Consider the following 21,018-nt stretch of genomic DNA (forward strand, 5'->3'; position numbering starts at 1 on the left):
CAGTTTGACCTTGAACACTTCCAGGGATGGGGCAGCCACAGTTTTTCTGGGCAATCTGTGCCATGGCCTCACCAGCCTCATAGGGAAGAATTTCTTCCTCAGATCTCATCTAAATCTACACTCTTTCAGTTTAAAAATATTTTAAAAATGCTTTTCCATTCATTAGTGCCAACGGTTTTCATAAGCACAAATGGCTTCCCAGAACCACTGTGCAGAGGTAATAATGCAACAATTATTCAATATAAGTTGTAAAATAATACTTATGCCAGTTTGCAGCTGTTTAAGTTTTTTTTCTTTACTAGAAGTATCCCCATTAACATGCAACAGCAAAAGATGATATACCAAATGCACTTTCATTTTTCCTTACACTTTCTTTGGTCTTGTTATTAAACCCACCCAAACAAATAGATAAATGTAGAAATGCCATAGGCAACATAAAATAAAACAGTAGAAATTCATGAGGTTTTGTTTCAACAGTAAAGCCCCTTAAAATCAAGCATATAAATTAAGCATTGCCGTTATCACTTCTGTTTTCGAGTAATACGCTTCACACATCATAAACCTGTTATAAAATAAATTATTTTGAAGTTATTCATGCTTAAATGCATCTTATAGGGATAAAATACAATAATTAAATGTGATAAAACTTCATTGATATTTTTACTCTGTAAAGTCAAGTGATCATCAGTGTTTCACTTAATAAAGTTTACTGAAATAAAATACACATTTTGGGAATTTTTATTTATTTTTTTTTTGTTTTTTACTTACTTTCAATTAGCACTTTTCTGCCAGCCCAGTTGTCTTTAATAACTTGAATATTTCCATAGTGTGCATCACTGAAAAATATGCGGTTTGTGCCCCTTCCCTTCAGGCTGTAGTCAAAAGCCAGAGCTATGACGTTTTTGAAGTACTCTGGATTTTCATATGGTCTTATTGGTGAATTCAAGTTGGTTTCATCAGAAAGGTGAATGCTTTTTAATATGGTCCTTCCTGAGTACAACAGGTAGCCTTCATGTCTCAGGCAACTAATTCCATCTTCTGCAAGATATCCGTGTGCACAAGCACACGTTCTCCGTGCGTTTCCACGGTAAAGGCAAAGCTGATGACACCCACCATTATTCTTGGCACACACATTGGTGCCTGTAAAAGAAAAAAAAAAAAAATCTACCTTTTATAAATATAAATATAATTAGCTAACTTAAATAAAAATGAAATTTTATGCACTCTTAAAAATTCCTCTCTTACAAATAGTTTGTGCAATATTCACAAGTAAACCAAAGCCTAACACAGTAAAGAATGTGACTTTAACCACAACCTGAAAATAATTTTAGAGAATACAATTAATGAGCAAATATAATTAATGTCTTTTTCAAATCACAACAGTATATATTTTATTAAGAGAAAAAAGATAAAATGGGTTATTCCTCCATACTAATCCTAAGTCTTCTTCCAGCTGAAGACTCAGAAACTGTTTCAAGTGCTTTGAAAGATTTTCAAAATTTTTTTTAAAACACCTGTTACTGGTAAAAAGTCAAATTTAGGTACCATCAGAATACAGTACTGCTTTTAGACAATTTCTATCAAAATGAATAATATGTATTGACAGGTACAAAACTGTGTCAATCCAGTTCTCTGTTTCTGATGAAGAAATTTCCTAACATTTTGTTCTAATTTCCTTTAAAACCTGACTTTAAAAACTTACTCCCTGACAATTGCACACCATTAAGGAATCATTGTCAAATTAGTAACTACACTTGTTGCAAGCAATATTTAAAATTACAGTAATAGTCAATAATTAGGAGCTATTTTTCTTTGTCTTTTCCTTTCTGTTTTTTTTCTTTACTAGATATGAATTACTCTTATAGTTAGTTCAGATAATTTAGTTTCTGTTTCTGACAGCACTTTCCATGTAACAACTCAGCTTTTTTGGTAGAGTCATTTTCCCATTTCTGAAAGTTTTCCACATAATGAAGGAGAATAAAACATTTTAAACAGACTCTTTTCAGGTACAAAACCATAATAATTGTTGGGGAATATGTAGTGTCTGAAAGTACTGTTGATTGTATTTTTTACCTGCTACGTTTCAACCTGAAAATACTTTTAAGAAAGAATAATGGGGAATGAGAGCTACTTTGCTCTTAAAACTACAAAGATTGAATTTTGTGTTCCTATGCAAAATTCCATGAGACATAGTCCTCTGGAGTCATGTAAAAACATATGGAGATTTAGCTCTATACATTTTCTCATTCAGTTTGCTTTAAAGATTCTTTAAAAGTTTTATTAGGCTAGAAAGGTTAATATCTGTTTGGAAGGATGAAATGTTGAGAAGAGAAAGGAAAATATATCGACAAGATCCTCAAGCTTCTGAAGTCTCTTTGAAAACATCAATGCTTCCACTGTTCACCAGCTGTGAATATCTTTAAAAATGGTCAGTTCTGGAATCAGTGTAATTGAGGCATGTCCTTGCACACATGCCAAATAGGACTGAGGGATGGGAATCAGTTTTCAAGTAGCACTTTAGGACTGGCTCATCAGAAAGGGTAAAACAGGTGTTTGAAAAAAAAGCATTAATCACAATCAGCACAGGTGGTTGGGTTTTTGTTTGGGCTCCTTTTCTGTTTGGGCTCCTTTTCTGTTTGTTTGTGTCTTTGTTTTAATAACAGAAGGTCAGGAAGCTCACTTATCCCACTTTTTTAAACAGTCTTAACTACTAGTTCAATAAACTTAAAAACTATATGTAATAGTGTGATACAGAGAAACATTCCAAAAATATTTTTCACCTGTTTTTTTCCCTTTTGTCCTTCTGGCTCACTGACATTCCCTCCCAATGACATTAACCATTTGTACCCTAGTAAAATTTGAAAAATGTATTAAAAATCATTCAGTTATGTTTTTCAAACTAACAGCAGTAGATTTTTAGCCTCAATAACTGTTTTTCCCATTCAAGTGATCATGTCTATAAAGCTATCAATAAAAATCATTCAACATTATCTCAATGTTCTATTTTCCTAATTCTATATATAGAATATATAGAGAATATATTCTATAATATAAAGCCCTTCCAAGCAAGCAGACATTAACTATTTCTAGCCTAGTTAAAATAAATGGGGACTTTTTGTGTGTATTTTATTTTTATCCATAAAATATGATGCCCAGTACATACAGAAATTTTTAGTAAAATTAATATGCATATGCTTGCAAATTAATTTTTCTCAAAAAGAAATTAAAAAAAGTAAAGTTTTTCTTATTGTTTAATCTGTTTTCTTTCAAAATGTACATTTATTTTACATGTCATATTTAATGCCATTATTTAGGAAAGACTTACGTAAAAGAAACAGAATCTTTGAGTATATAATGCTGTGATTAAAGCAAATTTTGAACACTACCAACACCAGAGATATATTTGTATTTAAAAAATTATTTTGTATTGCAGTAACCCTTTTTCTCTCTTTTTTTAAATATATTTATAGAAAATTTTGTCTGGATGGCCTGGTAGCAGTTTGTTCTGAGTAAATAATCATCAAACCACCTTTTCTCAATGAGACAAGTTTTTCAAGGTCTCATCAAAACCAGAATTTTAGAAGTAAAAAGACATTTAAAGCAAGATGATTCTTAGTGAGGTAGTGGAAAATAAAATTTAACCATAGGTATCATAAATCATAGAAAATATATAATAACTTTTGTCACTTGAGTTCGCTAAACTAATTGAATATAAAGGAAATCTGATTATTTACAAGGTCTCTTCCTACAGAAACAAACAAACAAAAAGACTTAAGCCCAAGAAATTTTAGCAAATAAACACTGGAGACAGAGAGGCTGGGAATTTCTAGTAAGAAAAAATTTTGCTTTGCTTTCCAACAGAAATCTGAAACTGCCTGAGATTACTGCTCTGTAAAGCACAGTTCAAGGTCCCTCATTTCTAAGACTGTCTTTTGCTATTTAAAAAAACAAAATGAAAATCATCAAACCTGGAATGGTAGGAAGTGTTTTGGTTTTAGACTTTCTCTTTAAAACACTTGGAAGAATTTTAGTAGAATTTGTACTCTATGTTTTCTTTAGTACAATAATTTTAGTTAAAAAAACACTTCAAGGGGAAAAAGTGGAGATAAAATCATTGATTACTTCTTTTTTTTTGTATGCTTCAATATACATAAAAAGTAGCAGGTGATATTAAAACAATTAATAGCATCCTTAAGAACAGCCAACCTTTCTCTCGTGCTCTATTAAAGACTTTCACTTCCTTCAGGTTTATTCCAAGGCCAGTCCTCATGGTCACAGCATCCGTGGCCTCATTCTTGTGGCCTCTTCTAATAGAGCCATTTGCATGTGCTCTGCCAAAAAAGTTGAAGATGTCTCATCAACAATCCTCAACTAATTCACACCGAACAAATGACTGAAGAGCAGTGGAGAGTTCACCTAACAGGAGGTGTAGAAACCTGTTTTCATCTCTGATGCTCATGAGCTTGAGCTTTCAGCATCACAACAGCCCTTTCTTTGGAAATTTCACAGGTTTCTGGGATCTGTTCTGTGACCTTGCTAAGGAATGGCTAATCCTACAAAGGTGAAGCACCTGGCACCAAAATAACATTTTGAGACTTAAAATACTTATGAAAAATAAATTACCTGTCAGACCAGTAGATGTAAGCTCCAAACACCGCAACTGAAAACATATCCACATTGCTCCCTGACAGCACAATCTCCCGATTCCCTCCACTCTCAAGGTCAATTCTTTCTATCTTGTCGGTACGAGCATCACACCAATATAATTTATTTTCCTGAAGATTAATTTTAAAGGAAACATCAACAGTCTTGTCCAAGTACTTAATTAAGAGTTATTTAGATTACATCAAAGTGGAACACCAGCTGGCTTTAATGAAATGTAACAAATACTGTACATTTTAACACGCGCTGGAAGAGAGAGGAACTGACCTCGTAATCGATGGAAATCCCGTTAGGCCACGCAATCCCCAGGCTCACAAGGACAACCTTCTCAGACCCATCTAAGCGTGCCCTGCCTATGCAAGGAGTCTGTCCCCACTCTGTCCAAAATAAATACCTAAAACGTTGCAGAAATCACCAGTTAAAATTTAGCATCAAAACAGGAACTGTAAATATGTAATGCCGTACTTCAGTTGCAAGCTAAATACACTATTACCATTAAATGGGTACTTACAAATATGGTAAGTACTTAAAAAACATGATAAGGTTCACGTCTCTAAATAATATTAAGAAATTAAATGCATCATAATACTTGTTTAATAGAACACTTGAGGGTTTTTGCAAATGATGTATATGAAGAAATTCTTAAAACTGCTTGATCAATCAATATGAAATTCTATTCCTTAAAGAATTTAGCTGTGTGTTTGGAAAAATAAAGGCAAATTAAAAAAAAAAATAAAATACTGGAACAGAAGCTCTTGCATTTAATTATCACTAACAAATGTGATAATACAAGAGATGTATGTTTAACTTTAAAATGTTTTAAATATGAAGCAGTGAGCAGCACTGTGGGAAATGGCAGAGCAAAGGGACTTTATTTGAGAAGAAAATTTTTCAAATTCTGTCAAATGCTCATGGGAAGAATTTTCATTTTGCTTACCTAATTTTGTGTTTCCATACACTTACTGGCACACTAACATCACTAATTTGGGATAGGGTGCTGGCTCAAACTTCTGCTTTGACCCCCTACTTCTCATTCAGGTATAACAAAATGAGGCCAGTTAATCTACACAGAACACTTTCTTTACTGAACAGTAATCTATAGAATAGCTTTACTGGAATATCTATGTGTCTACAAATACACATGTATGTATATCTGTGTTAAAATATATTATAAACACACAAAAACAACAGTTTTCTGAGGAAGAAATCTCTTTCAAAGATAATATAATTGAGGCCTTGCATAATATTAATTGCATAAAGAGAAGGATTTTCATAGCAGATATTCACAGAATCCACTAAAACTTTGTTTAGTAATATGCTGTAAACAAAGTTAACAGAACATACAAAACCATTCTCCATTGCTTTCCTCTGTGTATGCATTACTTGGTTTTTAAAGATTACAAAAATCTTCTGGACACTACTAAACAGTTCTCTCCCTGTGTCTGGTGTCATCATTATGCCAATCTCTTGTTAAGTAGCTGTATTTGACTGGATGACTGTAAATATGTGAAATAATCAGGAATAAAAATGTGATAAGGGAGAAAAAATATGGATCTTATAATTTTCTTATCAAATTTAGCTTCTGAAACATTGTTCATCTTACTTTTGCTCTCAGTGTAGGGCTTTCTGGCTCTAAAAAAAATGAATCTGTTCTCATACTTCTTGACAGAACAAACAATAATATTTATACTAACTACAAAACTTATACTACCTTAGGAAATTGAACTGCAACTTTAGCTAAATTAAAAATACGTTTGAGAAATGGTAAAATAGACAGTACTAACCAGCTAGATATCAACAATCACTGCTTAAGTTTAATACAACTTTAACTAGATTAGTAACAGCACCTCTAAACAGAACTCAACTTGCTTTCAGGCATCTAACTAGAGGTACTTTCTAAATACATGGACATAAACTAAATCTTGAATACAGAAAGGCAGACATTCAACATACTTGAATTAAACTTTCCATACTCTTTCCTTAAATTAGTTACTCTAAGGAGAAAAAAAAAATTATACCCCATAATTAGTGGGTTAAATTTAAAATCCTGCGAAGAAAATCCTGAATAGCTGCCAAAAATATAAGGCAAGTTATTAATTACTCCCTTAGAGCATTAATGATTATAAATATATTAATACATCAACTTACACAAACCATTAACTAGTATTGAAAAACTTCCCACATCTTCTCAAAAGTTCTTGGAAGTACCAACTAAAATACTTGTTTCATAGACCTCTGTAGGCAGCAATATGCTATGGATATAATTGATGTATATACTGTGATTATAGAATAACTATGACTCAATTTATTTCAGAACTGTCCCTCATATAAATTACACAGCTGACATGGAGATGCAAGGGGTGGAAATTTGATGCTGGAATAGAATCTTCAAAAAAATCTTCTTTGGAAAAAATTCAGTCAGTTTAAGCTCCTCCCACCCCCAACCCCAACCCCTAAACACAAATGAAATTCCCTAAATGTTTGTTAAAGGAGGCATCTTAGAAGTTTCACTATGAGCTTAATTCCCTATTTCAATCTCAATTCTGAGCTTGATCAGAAAGCTATTATTAAATTAGGAAAAAGTCAGGCATGTGCATGTTATATGAATAAATAAACCTGATGAAGGACAAAAACACCCTTTTGTAGGGCTACACCTTCTTCACTTCTTCATCAGTGACAATAAATAATGTCACCAACCAGCTGAACGCTGCCTGCTTCATATCTTGGTATAACTGGCAGATTCAACGAGATTTAATAACTGCTATTTTCCTCTCTATTCTTTTAGCTGTCAACTCTAGCTTCAAGAGAAATGCAGAATGTGAAGTCAGGGCAAGGGGAGGGAAGAATACCTTTGAAAGTTTTGCCTCATAAAGGGAAAGAGACATGACAATAATGCAAAGAGTAAAAAGGCCTTAATCTTCCCAAAGAAAGGCATTCCTGTACTTCCCTAGAAAACACTGCTATCCATCTCCTGAAGAAACTTTGACTGGAGATATCCCTAGTTATCATTTTGTGGCACAGTATTATAAAATAGATGAAGCTTACCCTCTTTCACAGAAGATACACCAGACTTCTAAAACAGTTACTAATCTGTGGTCCTTTTCTCCTTCTTAAGTATTATAAACAACCCCCCTGCCATGGGCAGGGACACCTTCCACTAGACCAGGTTATTCAGCCCCCCATCCAGCCTGGCCTTTAACAACTCCAGGGACAGGGAGTTTTGGCAGTTTTGGAGCTGGAAGGGAACAGTACATTCCCTATTTCTATCAATGCTGCAGTGCAGTCTCTGCCCTCAACAATCAGCTGGATGAATTTTTGCCAAGCAGTTCAGTTTTGCCAGTTCTTACTCTCCTACCCACATGCTTCATCTTACATGACTTTCAGCTATCCTGGGCAATCTCTCTGTTGCTGTAATGGGATGTTACATGATACTGGAGTTTATAGCTACCAAGGCTTACACTGTTCCGCTATTTCATCATGACATTGAGGTCCTTCATAAGCTCATGTGGCTTCCTTGGATTTGCTGAAAACTTCAGAACAGATTTAAGCATGCTTCCAAGCAACATCCAAACTTCAAGTGAAATGATTTCCTTGGAAAATCAAAACTATTTTGCAAAGACATTGCAGTATGTCATGAATACAGAGAGCAATGAAAAAAGTCTTCGTGTCTCAAGAGTAACACTTCCTTCCACCTGTGCTTATTTACAATACAACAGTTTCCAATATAATCCCGTGGGTTTTAATAAATATTTATCTATTAGATCAAAGGAATCCCTTTGCTTATCTAAAAGGTTCAATGCTGGCATGCAAACTTTAAAGGAAATACAGGTAGCCATGGTCATGTTACCCTTTTTCTGGGTGCACTGCGATAGATCTCGGCTGGTCCAAGCCCTGGGATATAATCACATATCGGAAGGAGCCGTTGAGCCTGGCAACTTCAATTAAGTTGAAGCCATGATCCGTCCAATATATGTTACCTGGGAAGAGCACAAGGAAGTTACTGCAGGAAGAAAAGACTACATGAAAAGTGTTTAAATCTTAAGCATGTAAATGAGGACCAGAAACTAACTCCTGTATTTTCATTTACACGTATCTTATACTTGTAATTTACAGTCTTATTCAGCCTTCCATTGTAGAGTATAAACCTGTATTTGTTGTTGTCACCATTGAAACTGTCCACCTAAGAAGCGGCATCCAAGATACATAAATATTGTCCAGACATGTGCAATACTAGAAATTAGAACTAAAAGCAAAACCAATTTAATTAGTCTTGAGCTGAAGATGCAAGGGCGCATTGTTGGAAATAATGACATGTCCTGAAGCAGGTTCAGACCTACCTGCTATCCAGTCCACTGCAATGCCTTCAACTCTTCCCAAACCATTTGTAACAATGTCTTCTTTCCATGTTTGGTCTCGCTTAGATCTGCTAATTTTGTTGAAACCCATGTCTGTCCAATAGATTGTATCATTTCCTATAAAATACGTGGCAATGATTCTTAGATTAATTCAGGTACTTCAGACCAAATATTGACATCAGTTACTGTGAAAATTGCTAATTATAACTTTATTAATATGATTCAGAGTAAGCAGAATAATGGTATCAAAACTATCAGCTTTAATTTCTCATTCCTTTTCTTAAATTTTATTTTAAAAATTCTGCCAAAATTCCAGGTTTTCTACTGTTTGTTTAGTACTACTCTTATAGCACAATTAGGGCCATGAAAACAGATGGAAGCTACTACCTCTGCTAAAAATCACAATAAATATGCTGTATTTTCTTTATTTTTTCATACTTTGTATATCTGTTTTTAATTCCCTAACAGAGTTTGAGTATATTTATAGAAGTATTACTTATATCTATACATATAACTATTTTATGTCTACTATCAAATAATTATAAAATATTTTATATCTACTAATCCTATATATACACTCATGTACATATGTGAATGTATGTGTAAATATGTATATATACAGAAATAGATAGATAGATAGAGACAGAGTTAGAGAAGAGAAAAACAAAACTTACTCAAATAACTAGATTTATTTGACACCAAACCAGATTGGTATCCTCAAGAATTTTAGCCACACTACCAATAAAACAAATGACAAATTCTGACTTCAAGCAGCCCAAACAAATATGGGAGTCATGTATTTTGCTGCTTATTTCAAGGGAGTATGAAAATTACATACATCTTAATACTAGCTGCATATATATTCAACAATAAGATACAGATCTATGGTTGCATGCAAAGTTCCCTGCAGTGCAATACAAGATATAGAATTACAACAACGTCTTATCTGAAAACACATAGTTAATAAAAAAACCACCAAAACTATTATGTTTATCAACTAGATAAGACACCCTACAATTGAATTTTATGTATTTCTTATTCCATTTTAATTCATCTCCATAAAAATAAACCCCTTTGTATTCAGACCACGACTATTTAAGTCAGTCATGCGAGCAAGGATCCACATAACAGCTTTGAAACTGTTACAAGAACACAGAGATCTGTGTTTTCACTTCCATGACTAAATCTTAACGAATATAGCACAACATTGTAGTGTTGTTCTCTTAATTAATGCTTTTCAGCAAACACTGAAAATAAATTTCATTTAATCATTGGTATTTTGCCAATAAAATTGTGTAACCCAAAATTCAACATACAAACTATTGTTTGAATATTGCTGAATATTCAGCAATATCCAGCAATATTTCAGCAATATTTCTCCTCCAACCAGACCAAGTTTTGAAGTACAGAGTACCCTCCCAGTATGTGAAATAATTATTTCAACAAATGCACATCTATTAGTGAAGTATTTTTACGTTTCTATGTTGAGCTTCCTGGAACAACATCAACAGGAAGAAACAATGAGCATTTGCCTGACATACTGTGAAAAAGTCTTCAGCAGCAGGGAAGAATCAGTGCTATGATCTTTAACAACACAGAAGTGAAGGGCTACTAGGATCACACTCAGTTTTATAAACCTGTGTCTTAAAAAACACTGGCAACCTTACTCCTCAATAGCCTCTAAAAAAGTCCAAAGGTCAAAATGACTCTTAGTTCTTTAATTAGAATTTAGAAGTATCAAAACACAGGGAGAAAAAAGGTGCATGTATCTTCTAGCTCATTCATGTCTGCAAAAAACGTTGCCATAAGCCTTTTAGTTATGATATGTTATACTACTTGCATATGTTAATCTATTTTAGCCACTTTGCATATCTAAACATTACTGAGAGTAGATCAAAATTTGGGAATGCTTCCTGAGTAAGAAAGAAATGAAGAAACATTCACTAAGTGGAAAAAAAAACCCCAACCTCAGGATGAAATCTGAAAGTACCTCCACTTGCCTTCTGGATCATATTTGAGGTTTTAGGAATGAATTTACAAAATTCAAGTTAATATATCAAAATATATCAAAATGAGAAGAACAATTGGGTTTTAAGCTGAAATGCAGCTGAAAGCTGTATTGTAACTTTTTATCCTCTTGTGATTTCACTGCTGCACACTATTTACATCCATGTTTCCCAATGCATTTGTCACTGTCAAGTGTGTTCATGTTCCCTGTGCTGTAACTGATCATCAGGCAGGTTGGAGAACCTCACTCAACTTCATCCTTCCTCAAATCTCGTCTTTCCCAAAAGCCAAACCCCCTATTCTTCCAAAATATTAGTTTGATATTGATTAGTGAAGCCCAAACAAAACTCTTTAAAGTAGGATAGCATATCATATAAGTAGACTATGCTAAAAGAAAATTCCAACCCAAAAAAGTACAAGATGTAAAATCCCCAATAAAATCCTCATGTGGGTGGAATGGCAGAAATGCCTGTTCCTCAGGCTGTCAGAGCACCTGCTTCTAGAATGAAGGAACAGATACAGAGTTGGCTTGCACCCTGCAGGGAAGTGGTTGAGCTGTGCTGGACAGGAAGCAAACTATTTCAACTCAGCTGTCAAAGTCACCTGCTGGGTACAACACATAGGATAAAGAAAATTCCATGGAAAAAGTGTCATAACAGGAACAAGCCTTTCTCTGTGAAAAAAGAACTAACGAAACCTGCATTCCTACAGACTGATGATCACTTTCTGCAAACCCACCAGTCTCCTATTCAAGTTCTCGGTGATGACTCCACTGAAAAACAGCAGCTAGTGCTGCCAAAACAAGCTACATATGCATAATACATGATTTTGTATTTAGTGCAAAATGTAAAATCTCTTTGGTTAACACTGTAACATAATCAACTTCCAATTCCTTTAAATGCAGTTGCAATTACTTGGAAGGTTTGAAAACAAAGGGTTATTTCATTCATGAGAACAATATACAATTTTTACCGTCCATACAACAAATTGCACATAATATTTACCTGCATGGAAGTCTATGCCCACAGCAAATGAAGTCCCAGATATAGGCATTAAAGCATCCATTTTATCGCTTGGATCAAGAGGAATTCCTCTTATTCCTTCATGAACAGAATACATGAGAAATGATTCGATACCTATGGGAAAGATAAAGCAGCCAATGAGAGTAAAGTAAAGACTTTCCCAATTAGCAAGATTTGAGGAGCTAACATGCACTAGACATAGTTTTCCAATACTGCTCCATTGTTTTCCAAATAGGTAACTCCATCTCTTTGAAAGAAACATCCATGAGTTATTATGGTGTATTTCTAATTAAATGATAAATGCTGTCTTATAAAGAGAAAGGAATCACTGTGCATTTCGAATACCACCTTATAATCAGGTAATCAGCAGTAATGAAAATTAAAACTTAAAAATGTTTTCTAATTATAATGACATTTAAGAATATTTTCAGTGTATATCTATACTTTCTGTACATATTCAGCAAGAGACAATTTAAAAAACTTGTGGAAAGCAGGACTGTAAATTATTTTTAAGGCATGCAATTCAGCTCCCCTCCTTCAGTCATGCCCACTTCCTTTACAGACAAGAGAGAAAGACATCATTTTAGTGACCAGTGCACTTGATGTCTGTTAAATGTCTACTTTCATGTTAGATTAATCACACTCCATATGCACCTATTTCTATTAGGCAGGAATAAATGCTGCTGTGTAGAGGTCTTGTTATGCAGCAGTTCTCAGAAGTTATTTAGTCCTAATAAATAGGAGCGAATAATATTCTGTTTATAAAACTATAAGGCATCTTGACCATGAGGTTGTTTTGTATTATTCAGGAACAAAGTAAGGCTTTGTCTGTAAGCTATGTTCTGATTTTTTGCCAGCTCAAGTGGACCAAAGTTTAATTAAAAAAAATACTTAAAAAAATCAGGCTTTACTTTATATTAAGAGCAATACAATGAGACATCCAACAATTCAGATACTGTAGCCTGTAATTTAGTTTAAAGATAAGGTATATGACCTTGAACAGATATTTACTGCCATTAATAAAGGCTCAAATGAACTGAGTATCCACAAAAATCTATGGAGTACCGAATAATGAAACTAAAAGCTAAATTTAATTCTGTCCTCACCACAAGAGACATTCATCTGTTACTGCTTCAATCAGGCATATTAAGTATAGTTATTTAACTTGAAATGAATGAATTAAGTATATTTACTCATTACAATTTTCCCATAAAAGTTAAGTCAGTTAAAAGAAATACTGAAGGCATTTCACCTTTGCAAGCCATGCGGTTTTTCTGAAGGTTGTAGCCCACTGTACACACACAAGTCCTAGTGGTTTCTGATGTTGGTAGGCAAAGCTGGGAACATCCACCATTGTTTAACTGACAGGAATTGCTGCCTGTAATGTGACGGGAGAAGACATAAGAGGAAGTAAAACTTGAACAGTGCAGTCCTAACCAAAAATGAATGTTGTCATTGATATATTAATATTACCAAACCCAAATTTTATTCAGCTAACGTCTTCAAAAAATTGAGATATGCATAAAATATTTCTTATATTCATATACCCTTCCACGCTTCCTTCTGCAGCATTTTATCCACACATTTTCCTTCAGATTATAAATAACTCAGTTTTCTAGAAAAAACAGCCTATTTTAAAGTAAAAGCCTGTGAAAAACCTGAAAATACTACATTAAGTTTGGACTGGCAATGATGAAATCTCACTGACATTAGTCTAGAAAGTGTATCTTATTTTAGACCATGAGCAAATCACTGATCATACCTTATTCATTCATCAACTGTTATATTAACCTTGTTATCTTCATGAACCAGCATTTTTTTAGTATATTTAAGATATATTACGAAGTGATCTCACAAATCCATGCTCCTACTACTTAATACAATATTTACTTTTAAGTAATAGATGACCATTTTTAAATAAGATTTAAATAAGATATATAACAAACATAATGCACAACACACTAAACACATCTCAGAAATTTGAAGAGTCATGAAAAAACATTGAAATCCACTAAGAAATTCAAGTAATTAGTTGATTACAAGTTACCAAGCCCACAAGAATCAGAGAGCTACTTGTTACATTTATTTTTGCATTCCTAATTTTGAAGTAGAAAGCATTTCTTCACCTAAAACCATAGAAGTTTTCTTCTATGCAGCAGACATCCAGCAGTGATAATGTTTGGGCACTCGTGAGCTGTCTGTCTCCACAGTTGGGATTTAAAGCATTTTTAAATGACAGAAACATTACTGAATGCCTAAATTTGTATTACTTATTGTTCCACCACACTTAAAACTAAGGGTCAGGCTGGCAAAGCACTTTTGGTGTTTCCCAGATTAGTTAAAAGGGCAAATGTTCCCAGAAGTGCTCAATATGGAACAGAATGTGATCCATTTATTGACTACTTATTGCAGAAACCATTCTGTGTTCTTCTGGAAGCTTCTTCACAAAATCACAGAATCCCAGAATGGTTTGGGTCTGAATGGACCTTAAAGCTCATCTCCTCCCAGCTCTCCTGACATGGATCTGGACACCTTCCACTCGACCAGGTTGCTCAGAGCCCTGTCCAACCTGTCCTTGAACACCTCCATGGATGGGGAGTCCACAATAAAATGAAATAATTTGTTTCACAGATTCCACCTTCATCACTTTTAGTAACTGGAATCAGAAATAAGCTCCTTCTAAAGTAACTTCCAAATGTTTTCATCACCAATCTCCAAGTTCATAAAACTGTGTGCATAACCACAAATTACACTGTTTTATATTATCTTAGCTTCCATTTTGCCAACTAAGTTTCAGCAATATCCCCCCCTTTTTATGCTGTCTCACTTCTGATTTATATTACTGCCATTTCTGTCAACTTAGATGAATTAAACCACGTTTCAAAACAGATAATGAAGAATATAAATTAATTCTCTCATAGCACTTCTCTAAAAATTTCAATAATTTGAGATGAGGTACACATGCTAAGCCTTTTTTCTGACTAAAAATATAAAACTCTCGAAAAGAACTTCAAACTTCATTATAGTGTGAATATCTGATAAGTTAAAATACATCAGGCAGATATTTTAATTCAATTATCCTTATTATATTCAATAATTTATTCTAATACAAAGTATTTTTACCAATACACTATATTTTATCACTGAATTATAATGGAATAAGTATTATTTTCTTCTAGATACATTTGGAGTATAACATGAGAAAAGATACTGTGCACTCTAAAGGTTGGTTAAACATATTTTAAATGTAACCTACCTTGTTGTGCTGCTTTATCATACACTTTCATATGTACAACACCTGAAGTTTTGTTTCTCAGGACAGTTGGGTTTCTTCCATCCTTTTTATTGCAGGTTCCGATCTGAGCTAAGTTCTGGTCTGCCCACCAAAGCTTTTTATCTGTAAAATTTTCAAGTTTTAGAAATCAAAAGGGTCACTATCAAATTACATGTGGTTGAAATCTAAGGTGGGAAAAAGCTTTTCAGGTTAATTATCAGATCAATTTTAAGGAAAATTGCTTAAAGAGATTATAGAGAGAATCTGAAGGTTGTGTGTTATTAAGAATCTGCAAACATAAAAAAGCCCTCACCAGTTCCACTTTTGCTGTGACAACTGCTGATTTAAGTCTACTGATATAGAAAATCCTAAATTAAAATGCCTCATTTTCCATATATATATATATGGAAATTCTAGAAAACTTTACTCTAAGGAAGAAATTCATTTTCACAAGCAAACGAAATTGCTTGTAATGCTAAAACACATTTTTCATTAAAAACAAATTACAATCAGTAACTAAGAAATCACAAAAAAAATCATATCAGTCTCTGCCTCCCAATGATTCAGAATTAAAATTTTCAGAGCTTTGATATCAAACTCAAACTTCAGCGAAACTCTGATTGTCCTTGTCACGTGAGTCCTCACTTCTAGAGTCCACACAGGTGTATGATGAGATGATCTTGGCCCTCCAGCTTGAGAAGGAGATGTGGTGCTTGGGGCCAGGGTTTAGTGGTGGACATGGCAGTGCTGGGTTAATGGTCTGACTCGATGACCTTAGAAGTCTTTTCCAACATTAATGATTCTATTTCACATCCAATAACAAGTTTCACAGTGTCTGTTTCTCATTTTCTTTGAATGCCAGAAAACGCCACCCGAGTCCTTACTCTCTTCACAAGATTTAGACACTACAATGACCTCCTTCCAACTCATTGTGGGTTATCAGCTTCTCTTGGCTTAGTCAAGTCTCCTCAGTGACTGGATAACACTCTACAGCTTCCCAATTCATAAAAGAAGTAATCAATTTTTATGTCATGAATTTAAAATAATACTTCTGAGGATCCACTACCTGTATTTTTCCATATTCTCATACTAAAGAAAATTAAGCTATTTTTCTAATAAAATATAATCAGTCAAATAAAACGTCACTCTAGCACTACCCTTCTAGGAAATCACAGTGAAGAAACAAGGTTTCATTGGCCCATCTCTATTATATTCTCTGAGTTAATATAGTGGTATAAAACTGAGTGCAAGCAGCTCCCCTCTGCTCTCAGCCTTTTGGAAAAGTAACTGTTTTAAATAAACTGAACTAGGTAACATTTTACACCATATTACCTCGGACCATTTTGATCAATAGTCTCAAGGGCAACACGACATAATTCTTGTGTGTATATTCAATTTAACTACATTTAGGAAAACAGAAAAAGGAAAAGAAATTATAGCAGCAATTTGATTTCAATTCTATCTTGGGTTTGTTACATGTATTTTTAAACTGGAACGATGTGATGGCAATACATGAACAGGACACTTGCTTGGGTTACTAACAAAATACTGCTCTGCAGTAAATTAACATTTCACTCATGACTACATTATAAACATTAACTACTGTGAGATACAATCTCAGAGCTATGTCCTGCACAAAAGGTATGAATATTACTTTTTTCCTTAAAATAACTACATATCTTTTAAACATCTAAATTAAATAATTAAATGTGGCAAGTCTGTATAATTGCAAGTTAAACATCATCAGCGTTTTCATTTCAGACAGAAAAAGTTATTACAGAAGATGAACCAAAAGTAAAAGTCTAGACTGAAAACTTTTAACCTCCAGGAACACTGCGTTCCCAACAAATATTGTTCATTAATTTCACTTTTAGTTCATTTTATTTTCAGTTAAATGAATTATTTGCCTATGCTGCAGTTTTAATATTTCAATAACTAATTTACAGTTTTCATTCTTCACAACCTGTATTTGACCATGAATCTGAACAGCCCATTAAATAATTTTGGTAATGGCTGCAGTCTTGTGCACAGTAACTGGAGCCTATTATTTTACATATCCATACATATTCTTTTGCAAGAGTTTAGTACAGAAAGGAAGCAAATCACAGAATTTTGGTGCTTTCATCATTTATTTCGAAGAAGGGATTAAACTCTTTCGGGCACTTGAAAGAAGTGATTAAACTCCTTTGGGCACTTCTTTAATATTTTGTGCAAACCCCCAACTTTGGCCATGGTTTAAACAGCCTCCCAAAACCTGACATTGGCTGACTTGCCTGTCTCCTTTGGGAAAGGAAAGAAACAAAACCCCCAAATAACCAACTTGGTGTATTATTTTACCAAGAGATGAAAGCATGGCATGTGGTTAATCAAGAAGTTCAATAACCAATACTTATGTACACCACAAATTTCTTCCTTTTGGTGTTAGTACAGAGCCAAAACCATTTCTACATGAGCAGCTGAATGTTCCACCAGGTTCCTCTGTTGTTTACTGAGCTACTCAATGAGAACACATCTGCTTTCATGTACAGTTAATAGAATCTAAACAATTTCCATCAATGTTGTCAGACATTTCACATCATAGAGTTGTACTCCTTTCATGACAGAAGAAACAGCACTGAATAAACTCTTTACTAATCCTCAAGGTACTTGACTGTGCCTACAGAGGTGGAGTAGTCTCCTACATCACCTACACCCTTAAAAAGGACAAATCACAACAATGCATAAGTGAATACTCCTCAAAATTATTCTTTCATCCTCCTCTTTCATCCTTGGCAACACCACATCTGGATAAAGATTTAAATAAAAATGTGGCTTACAAAATCTTACTGAACTAATTGTTTATTCTTCTTTTGCACAGCGGTGGTATATGGTGCACTATGAGTTTTAGGAGACAAGGATAGAGGAGGGGAGTTAAATGAGAAAGCTCATGCAAATCCTGACATGTTAGGTACACTAAAAAAAAAAAAAAAAAAGGACCACAACCCCCCCCAAAAAAACAAACAAAAAAACCCACAAAAACAAACCCAAAAAAGTACAAACTATCACAAAACCAAAGAAAATACTAAACTAAAAGAACCAAATCAACCAAAAAAATGCTAAAACCACAAAAAAACAACCCATAAATTCTGAAGTACAGACACCTTGAGGTCAAATCTCTTATGACTCTCTGCCAAAAGACTGGCCAGTTATGCCTAAGACCTAAAAAATACATCTTCTAGTTTTTCAGAAACTGCTGGGTGGCCAACATACACAACAGTCTCATACCAAAAAGACCCTAACATGTTACACAGAGATTTTTGACAATAATTCTAAGCATAATTTGGGTTTCTCTCTCCATTATTGATATATTCTGTCAGTAGATAACTTATCTATGATTTATGGTATGAATTTCTACATTTCTACATTAATTTTAAAATATTGTTGATAATAAAAAAAAAATTTTGACTTTAGCATAAAAACAACTTGCTTTACAAACTAGGGAAGAAACAACACTATTATGAACCTTTAAATATCAAACATTTATTTGCTTGATTATGCTAATAAGAGTGTTGTTTGATCACTAATTACAATCCTGTTGCTGAAACTGAGTTATAATATATATTAAAATCATTGTTTTTATCCATTCTGTTGGTTAATTAGCATTAAGTACAGCAACATATTGGGAAACAGCAATTTCAAATGCCAAAAATTGCTACACCAGCACTGTGGACAGTCCTTTGGAGATTTCAAGCAGTACTCTGAATGCAAATTTTGATGGGCCATTAGTTTTCATTAATGGTGGTTTGAGTATTTATGGAAGACAACTATGTACTGCACTTAAAACTGGGCAAATTGCCTAGATATATTTCACATATTAATGCTAATGTAATGAATGGTGTTATGGCAATTAGATGACTGATGACTTGGAAAATTAAGGTGTGTGTATTTGAAGTTTCCTGATCTAAGCAGCCCCTTTCACTTTGCAATTACATCCAGCAAAGTCACAGCTCCCACCCTCTGAGTTACTGCAAAAGCTTTCTGGTATTATTTTTGAAACATTATTTAAGATAAAACAGAAGTCAAACAACCAGTGTATCAGCTAACTACATGACAAAAGTAAATGTCAGCATGAATATATTTTGGTAATATGAACCCACATTTTCTGTCTAAAATGAAATACTGTAATTGTTACTTTCTGTTTTGATTGCTTGATAATACACCTTGATGGTTATATTATATACAGTTTGTGTTCAAAAGGCATTGTTCTAATACCTGAACACCCATTGAAAAGCTATTATGTACATCTGATTTTGTTGTATTGCTGATGGAATTGTTTATACATGAATTTTAACAGAAATAGCACTTACACATAAAATCATTCACTAAGTGAAGTTATTCTATTTCGTACTAAAAACCTCAACCAATTCACAACAAATTATATCCTCATTATACAGTCTACACAATCTACATCATATTCCTATTTTGTTGAGATATGAGTTGAATTTTGTGGGTTTATGTAAATTGAACTTCTGTGAGGACCTGATACAAAATCCAATCAAATGCCTTCACCAAAACTGCTGACAGAAGTCTTCAACATCCGTTTCTTCTCAGCTAAAAACTTACAGTACCTAATCAATATTTTTCTAGCAATGCTCAGTTTATGATTCAGAGCCATATACCATTCAAGAAAGAACACACGAGTTTGGAAACACATCAGATATTGCTGCGAGTTCCTTTGCAATTCAAATCCTGTAATATAATGACTCTGCTCACCAATCCAGAAACACAGTTCTCATCACAAAGGTAAATTTCCAACCAGTTTCAGTTACAGTCCAGGAACCATTTTCATTGAGTAACTTGGAGGGCAGGAGAAGAGACTCCATGCAGAATGCCAAATACATCTTTATAATTTGATCACGCTCAAGACGTTTGATACCAGAAAAATTGCTAAAACCATTTCCTGAATGATATATTGAACTCAAACCTTAAGACAAGTTTAGGAAGCATTTTCGTATTGTTGAAAAGAGCTTTGCTCTACTGTATAAGAAAATCAGAGATTCTCTCACATGGAACATCTTGAATTTCAAAGCAGTAGATATATTTAATATCAACTTGTAAATGGTGTCAGCAGCAGGTGTTGAAAACGATACAGGGCACAGGGTGCTGTGAATCAGACAAGCTTCTAAAAGACCAGAATAAACTTCAGAGTTTTTTGAAGAAAATAAAATGGAAAGCTAACATAGTAGCAGAAGAAAATTACCACTGACCAAATGCAAGACATTAAAAAGTGGGAGGTACCAGACAAAGTGTTCACATGTGTTTTTTAATGATAGATTGACTAAAAATGCCTGATGTTGCATACATTGACACTTCACACAGTGAATGCGTATTTGAAGAAAAAGTGGGAAGACCAGGAAAGCAAATATGGCTTCATGGATTTACAGCAACTGCTTTGTAATACAGAATGGGAACAGCAAAAGCATTTTTTGTATGATTAAGTGCATGGAAGAATGGTAATTTTGTATATACTCAAATGCTTTACTTTCAAGTAGAATGTAATTTTCATCCCATCTATATCATGCTCAAAACCATGTAGCAAAAGCAGACACCAAAAGACTAGGAATTTTGCTCAGCATATGGAAAAAGAAAGATGACTGACACTACTGAGTAGAAAACCAATAAAAGAAAGAACCAAAATGCATAAGGATGTGAATTATAT

General features: G+C 33.8%; 1 protein-coding gene across 8 annotated transcripts in view; it reads right to left on the reverse strand.

Annotated features, from left to right (window-relative positions):
* The window catches only part of LRP1B (LDL receptor related protein 1B), a 675,294-nt gene that overhangs the window by 155,242 nt on the left and 499,034 nt on the right, over positions 1-21,018 (reverse strand). For all 8 annotated transcript variants that reach the window (XR_010432039.1, XM_064661626.1, XM_064661625.1 and 5 more), the window contains 9 exons: positions 15,303-15,443; positions 13,299-13,424; positions 12,029-12,160; positions 9,000-9,134; positions 8,510-8,639; positions 4,930-5,056; positions 4,624-4,775; positions 4,207-4,331; positions 769-1,140 (listed from right to left, as the gene is read on the reverse strand). Coding sequence is in view for 7 of the 8 variants with exons in the window: in XM_064661626.1 (XP_064517696.1) it covers positions 769-1,140; positions 4,207-4,331; positions 4,624-4,775; positions 4,930-5,056; positions 8,510-8,639; positions 9,000-9,134; positions 12,029-12,160; positions 13,299-13,424; positions 15,303-15,443 (1,440 nt within the window). In the remaining variant the exon portion in view is untranslated. The remainder of the gene's footprint in view (positions 1-768; positions 1,141-4,206; positions 4,332-4,623; positions 4,776-4,929; positions 5,057-8,509; positions 8,640-8,999; positions 9,135-12,028; positions 12,161-13,298; positions 13,425-15,302; positions 15,444-21,018) is intronic.

The sequence above is a fragment of the Pseudopipra pipra genome, chromosome 7 (genome assembly GCF_036250125.1).
Source record: "Pseudopipra pipra isolate bDixPip1 chromosome 7, bDixPip1.hap1, whole genome shotgun sequence".
NCBI lineage: Eukaryota > Metazoa > Chordata > Aves > Passeriformes > Pipridae > Pseudopipra > Pseudopipra pipra.